This window comes from Acanthochromis polyacanthus, chromosome 4 (genome assembly GCF_021347895.1).
Source record: "Acanthochromis polyacanthus isolate Apoly-LR-REF ecotype Palm Island chromosome 4, KAUST_Apoly_ChrSc, whole genome shotgun sequence".
Taxonomy (NCBI): Eukaryota; Metazoa; Chordata; class Actinopteri; family Pomacentridae; genus Acanthochromis; species Acanthochromis polyacanthus.
The window spans coordinates 6,847,886-6,855,194 of NC_067116.1; the positions used below are offsets into that span (position 1 = coordinate 6,847,886).

The window sequence follows — 7,309 nt, forward strand, 5'->3', positions numbered from 1 at the left end:
CAGGAAGAAGGGGTGAACGAACAAGTCTTAAGGACATAGTATGTATAGACATATGACAGCAAGAAGGGGTGAACGCACAAGTCTTAAGAGCAGAGTAGTATGTATAGATGTACGACAGGAAGAGGGGTGAATGAACAAGTCTTAAGGACAGAATAGTACGTATAGATGTACGACAGCAAGAAGGGGTGAACGAACAAGTCTTAAGAGCAGAGTTGTATGTATAGACGTACGACAGGAAAGGGGGTGATTGAGATGTAGTCCTGCTCCTGAACCTCAGCTAATGATTTTAACTCCATGATATGAGGCTAGTCAATGAACAAACAACACAACATAGGGCATCTTTATTAATACTTGATTTTATTTGAATCATATGAGTGTCTGGAAACAGCCCCATTCAGTGAACACAGCTGTCAGAAAGGCCTGTTTCTGGATCGTGTATTGATCAGTCCCAGGACGGAGAAGGCGCTGGCTGCCGCCGTCACCAGACTGATGGCCCCGATGGCCCGAGTAGCCTGCAGAGACAACGAAAAGCACAGGATGGGACTGAGGATAGCCGGAAAGCAACCGCAGAGCTCACAGCAACACAATGCGCATGGGTTTTATCACAGATCCACGATAGGACAAGATCCCAAACAACAAAAATACATTAAAGCACCTCAAACCACCAGGAGCTTTCTGCTCCATCATCCCTGATGAGCCTGAACATTTTATAGCAGAAAATGTGGATATTTATGAAGATATTTGAGAAATTATATTTGGATAGTTCAATTACTTCCTGAGAATTAGTTTTGTTGCCCATCGACCTACTGTCAGAATGAGTTTTTACACTGTGAAATTTGAGGATGTTTAAACAACCATATATCAGGAAAATTCCACAACAAAGCCTTGTAATGCCACTAATTCAGAATCTGCAATGCTGAATATTAAAATTGGAATATTTATCTAGAAATTGTGAAATTTCAGCGACATATATCAAATTCTATCTGAGAAAGTTTCCCCACACATAACTTTGCTATTTGGACAACAATATCTCAGAAACTATTGAAGATAAAAGCCTGAAATTTTCTTCGTTGTCACATCACTATCATCATATCAGTGATTAAGAATCTGCAATTTTGGACAAGTAGATCAAATGATCTCTGACTACGTGTAAGTGGAAACGTAGAAAGATCATGAAAAGTCCCATCTTTGAGTCAACTAGTACTATTTTCTGAACTGCACATCACAATAATGCAAAGCTATACATATAGAGGGCTTGTTACTGTGAAATACTTCGTCACAAAAATGAAAAAAAAATTTTTTGGCTGAACTTAAATAACTAGTTGTGCAGGTATGACCAGCTGTACCACTAACACAAAATTATTGGTAGATAGTCTGATCAGAGTGAAGCAGAAATTTGGCATTTTAAAATGGTTCTCCAAATATAACTTAGAATTTACAAATGCTACCATTCAAAAGTTTAGTGCCACTTAGAAATGTCCTTATTTTTGAAAGAAAAGCAGTTTTTTTCAATGAAGATAACACTAAATGAATGATAAATCCAGTGTAGACATTGTTAATGTGGTAAATGACTATTCTAGCTGTAAACGGCTGATTTTTAACGGAATATCTCCATAGGGGTACAGAGGAACATTTCCAGCAACCATCACTCCTGTGTTCTAATGCTACATTGTGTTAGCTAAGCGTGTTAATTGATGATTAGTAAACCCTTGTGCAATTATGTTAGCACATGAATAAAACTGGAAAATTGCCTGGGTGACCTCAAACTTTTGAACGGTAGTGTATTTATTTGTAATATTGGCTTTTTTCCCAGTTTTGAATCCCACTTGGTCAGCTGGAGAAGTACAGTGATCTGTTATTTGATATCCTCATTGAATTAATAAACGATCTGTGAAGCGGTGCTCGAGGGTAAACTCTCAAAACAGTTTCTATAAAAATACATGTTGTCACACTTTAACTTTCTTCCCTTTAACTTGAAGGATAAGTTTATTTCCAACTGAACACAAAGCAGCAGAAATAGTTTTATCTAAACGACTACACTGTGACTTAGCATTGATGTCGGAGCCACGTTCTAAAAATGTGATGGATGTTCTTCAGTCAGTGTGGTCTGATGAGTGAAAATGTGCTGTTTTGCCCTAATGGCACAAGAGACAGAAGCAAAACAAACAGTGAGAGACCTGCTCGGACACCCCCTCCCCGTAGCGCAGGAGGGTAACAAAGTGCTCGCAGTTGCTCCCCAGCAGGTCGTAGGAAACCTCCTGGCCGATGAGGACCTGCGCTCGCTGGATGATTTCGCAAACGGGCAGCGGCGTGTGGTTGTGGTCGTACTTGTTGTTGACGCAGTACGAGTCGCTACCCACCACCTCCTTCAGCAGCTGCATGCGCACCACAGCCTTCCTGCTGAACACCGACTTCACGCTGGACATGGCGGCTGCCTGGTTCTCATCTGTGGGGAGGGGGGACATTTTGCTTTTCAAAAAGGAGACAAGCAAAGTCTTCCTGTCATCCAAGGCAACAAACGTGGATATTAGAGGATCCATGTGTTTATTCAGTGAAGGCAAGCCTTTAAAAAGGCCCTAAACACTTATTGGACCCTGGCTACACCGACAAAGGCCAAAAAGAGCCTAAAAGAATAGTGTGTAATTTTCTACTCTTTATATAAACAGTACATATAATAGATAGATAGATAGATAGATAGATAGATAGATAGATAGATAGATAGATAGATAGATAGATACTTTATTTATCCCCATAGGGAAATTGTTGTTGGCAGCTCATATAAAACACCTAACAAAACACATAAAAACATCGTCACATGTAAAAACATAAAACATAAAAACATAAAAAGGGCAACCGAGTATGGGGTTTATCACATATCTATGATAACATGTGATTCCAAACACCATAAAGTCAAATTAACCCTCGTGTTGGCCTGCGGTTCAAAATTGACCCATTTTAAAGTTTGAAAATGTGGAGAAAAAAAATATTTTCACAGTGAAACTTCTGAATTACACATTTTCAATATTTTTGGGAAATCTTTGAACATTTTTTTAGTGGAAAAAGAAGTGCTAAAGATGTTTCTTATGAACATTCACAAAAAAATCAACCAATATCCAGCAAAATTCATTGGGTTTTGGTTGACTTTTTCGTGAATGTTCTTAAAGAAAATATTTTACTCAAATATGTAATCATTTAAGATATTTTTAGTATTTTTTGGAAGATTTTTACTCATTTTCTGAAAATATTTGCAAGAATTTTTTGCCAAAATTGGGGGATTTGTTTTTAATAAACATTTAAGGGAAACTTTTAAGGAATTATTGGAATTCTCTGCCTGAAGGTTTTGCAAATTTTCAGAAATTTGCTGAATTTTTTTGCTGAATTTTTGGATTTTTTTTTTAGACAAGGAAACAATATTTTTTGGTGCCCCTAAATGAATTCAACAGGAGGATTAAAGCATCCCAAACCACCAGTGTCCTTCTACTCGACCATCACTGATTAACCTGAAACAGCATAAAATATGGATATTTATAAAGATATTTGTGCACATTTTAATTTGATGCTGTTTGAACTGCAAAATCTCAGGAACTAAAAGCAGAAAAACAAGGAATGTGTTAGCCTAAAACTAAACCATACCAGGGTTAAAAACCATGACCTCTTTATTTATTTGCATACTTATTTTGATATTTAAATCAAAATAGGAGCTTTAATCAACCTGGCTGTCTCAAAAGATGTGAAAGTTGTCAAGTTTTGTGTTTATTAAAGCGACACTGTGGAGTGGAGGCTTTTACTGACCGACGGGAGTTAAGTTGATGATGTAACCGTCTCCCAGGTAGAGAGCCCAGTGCTGATAGGCCGGTCTGAAGATCTCAATGAGGTCACCTGGCTGGGGGTCACCGGAGGGCTCAGGAAGGTCAGGGTCATTAGAGGCCATCTGCACAGAAAGTTTAATTTCACCAATTTTGCTGCTTTCTTGATATAAAATACACATAAAAATGCTTCGAGGGTGGCAGAAGTGATGTTTTGGAAATCCTGAACATTCCACATGTGAGGAATTTTCTCACTAAATTTGAAAAACACACCATAAATACATTTAAATCTTGCTTTTCGATCAAGTTTTTGTAACTCTTTAGCTGCTGTGTCATTCAAAAGATAATTCTAGCGTTTAAAAGTTCAAGGTCACTTCAAAATGTACTTATTTTTGAGAGGAAAGCTTTTTTTCAATGAAGATAACACTAAATTAATGATAAATATGGTGCAGACATAGTTAATGTGGTAAATGACTATTCTAGCTGGAAACAGCTGATTTTTAATGGAATATCTCCATAGGGGTACAGAGGAACATTTCCAGCAACCATCACTCCTGTGTTCTAATGCTACATTGTGTTAGCTAATGGTGCTGAAAGGCTCATTGATGATTAGAAAACCCTTGTGCAGATATATTAGCACATGAAGTGGGAGTTTTACTGGAAAACATGGATTTGTCTGGGTGACCCCAAACTTTTCAGTGTAATTTGAGAAACTACAGCTGTAAATATGCATGCTATGGGAAAACACACGCTACTGAATGTATTTTTAGCCTTCCGGTCAACTTACAGCAGAGTTGTGCTGTCGTTTATCCATCCCACATCATGCTTCCACAAATTCTAAAAAAGAAAACGAGACACAGAGAGGATATTTTCATGCTATCATCAAATGTGATCCTGGTGACGTTGAAATTACATGTGTGTGTGTTTTTTCTCTCTCTTGGTTTGTGATAAGACAAGATTCAAAAGGCAAAATAAGTAAATTCCCGGAGAAAGAGAATGCTAGATAGAGTGGTACAATGTACAGGTCAGCCAAACACACACACACACACAATACACACCGGCTCGCACACAGACAATACACACCCCAGCTGTTGTGTCACCTGTGCTGCCACAATAGCCACCAACACAATGGGGAAGCTGACAGAAAAATAGCTCCGGTCAGGTTGTTTCACACCAGTTTGGATCAAAAATTAACACCAGGATGGGATGAAATCTATATCAGCGCAGGAGGGCCACGACCACACCGTCATTGTTAATGCATGACGCTGAAAGGTCATGTATTATTTACCAAACCATCAGCATTCACGAGCTTCCACTAACATGAAAGCATAATTTATAGAACAACAATTCTCTATTAATTTAAGCCTCCCATTGGGCTCGTTTCTCAGGAGCATGAGGCTTGTTTATTCTTCCAGAAATAGCAGAAATTAAAAAAAAAATCCCAATAAACATTGTTCTATCAACATTTAGTGCAGTGGTATTCTTTAGCTCCCACAGTTCATGGTTCAATCAGGATAATTCACTGGTTTTTAATAAACGACGTACATTAATTTTATTTTTTTAATATACATTGGAATGACCTACATATAAAATACAATAGTTTTACATGACATTGATTTTTTTTTTTTTAATTATTTTTACGGAGGGATAACAAAAGACACCTCTTCTGTTCATGGTACAAATATGTCAAATTAACCTTTATTTTTTATATGTTGATTATGAAGGCAAACAGGAGAAGCTTTATACTAAAAAAAATGCTTTTAACAATTAGTTTTTTAATGTTTTTATATTATTTTATTTACTTTTACCCTGTAAACCTTACCCATCAAACAATTCCCAGAAAATTCAAGTTTTTTTAAACTGAAATGTTTACCTACCCTTTTAACAAAATCCATTAAAGAATTATTAAAATAAATATAAAATTGCCATATCACTTTGTTTATGACAGATTTTTCCTTTCACGTCTGATAAATTGGGCAGTTGTGGCAACTGCTCACAACAATGTCAATTTTATAAACAAAAACTAGTTTTGTCCTATTTACTTCACTATTTATCACGATGAGATAGAGGTCTCAGAACCTCATGATACAAATGGTTCTCATAAAGGGTTAAAAATGGGTCAGTTTGAGTCATACTCACCCAAACACCAGCAGCTTTTTCTTCCTCACCATTTTAATTCTCCATCATAAGTCCGCACAAGACCATGAGAAAATCCAGCAAGAGAAAGGAAAAGAAAGGCAGAAATTGATCCCAAGTTCCTGAGATGACAAAGAGGCAGCTTTTGGATATCTCGAACCAGAGGCTGGAGGCGTTTCGGCTGCTCTGACCGATGGCAGTTTGCCACGGTTGCTAAGGTCACGCACACATATACACACCGAGAGGCATTTCCTCTCATTCACAAGCAGCCGCTCCGCTCCCCTGAATAACAGTTATTGTGGGTTTGCAGAGGCGACACGTGTGGCTCAGTTCAGACTCAGTTCAGGCTGGAAAGGTGACGTTAGTGTAGCAGCAAACGTTCATCTCTGACACTGGAGTTTGAATGTTTATGTGCAATATCACAAACTCAGAAGGGTCATTTCACCCGTCAAATTTCAAATAGTCCACGTACAAAATACTAAAACATGCAGTTGTTGTGTAAATGTTCTTGTCCTGAGACCAAATCTAAAAAACCTGGAGAAAAGAATGTTGGAAAAAATGTAAAAATACCAGATACATCTGGAATTTCCCCCTAAAATGACATTTTTCTCTTGTCCCACCACCCTGATGACCAAACTGAATCTCAATAAAACAGTTCAAATTAAATTTAAATCTCCTTTTTTTCCATTGATGTCTCTTGTAATTGTGGGGACAACACAATAATTCAACTGATAATTATCATGCATGGAATGTGTGTCCCACAACATGCAGACAACCCTGTTGATGACGTTTTTTGTCATTTTGCGTCTTGTTTTTCTGTTGCTTTGTGTCTTTTTTGCCATTTTGTGTCTCGTCTTTGTCATTTTGTGTTTTGTTTTGTCATTTTGTGTCTTGTTTTTGTCATTTTCTTAATCATTTCGGTTGCTTTGCGTCTTGTTTTTGTCATTTTGTTTCTTTTGCTTGTTGTTTTGTGTCTTGTTTATGTCCTTTTCTGTTTTGTTTCTGCCATTTTGTGTCTAGCTTTTGTCATTTTGTGTCTCGTTTTTGTTGCTTTGTGTGTTCCTGTTGTTTTGTGTCTTGTTTTTGTTGTTTTGTATCTTTTTTTGTCATTTTATGTCTTGCTTTTGTTGTTTTGTGTCTTGCTTTTGTCATTTTATGATTTGTTTCTGTTGTGTGAGTTTATCTTAATTCTTTACACTTTTTTTTATTTGATTCCAAGAAAATGCACGAGAATTCCTGTGTGACTAGACTAGACTACCTGTTTGTGCACAAATGGCAAATAAAAAAATCGTCAGTCTTTTAGCCAAGCCATTCTTAGCTAAAATACTGCTGACTTTTTATTTCATCTGTACCTTATTTTTGCACCA

At 37.1% G+C, this 7,309-nt stretch overlaps 1 protein-coding gene across 1 annotated transcript; it reads right to left on the bottom strand.

Annotated features, from left to right (window-relative positions):
• Positions 1-340: 340 nt before the first annotated feature.
• On the bottom strand, positions 341-6,376 carry plaat1 (phospholipase A and acyltransferase 1). The gene is made up of 5 exons (XM_051947738.1): positions 5,946-6,376; positions 4,594-4,643; positions 3,793-3,931; positions 2,178-2,446; positions 341-512 (listed from the first exon to the last, which is right to left on the bottom strand). Exons 2-5 carry the CDS (start codon positions 4,618-4,620, stop codon positions 411-413), a joined length of 537 nt encoding a protein of 178 aa, XP_051803698.1. The 5' UTR covers positions 4,621-4,643; positions 5,946-6,376; the 3' UTR covers positions 341-410.
• Positions 6,377-7,309: the final 933 nt, after the last annotated feature.

Bases quoted from the DNA above. Each gene is read 5' to 3' on its own strand.
- plaat1 (XM_051947738.1), bottom strand. From the start codon at position 4,620: ATGGATAAACGACAGCACAACTCTGCT. The intron at 2,447-3,792 runs GTCAGTAAAAGC...CCCTCCCCACAG, and splicing joins CATCAACTTAACTCCCGTCG to ATGAGAACCAGGCAGCCGCC. The intron at 513-2,177 runs GTCTCTCACTGT...TTGTCTCTGCAG, and splicing joins GGGAGGGGGTGTCCGAGCAG to GCTACTCGGGCCATCGGGGC.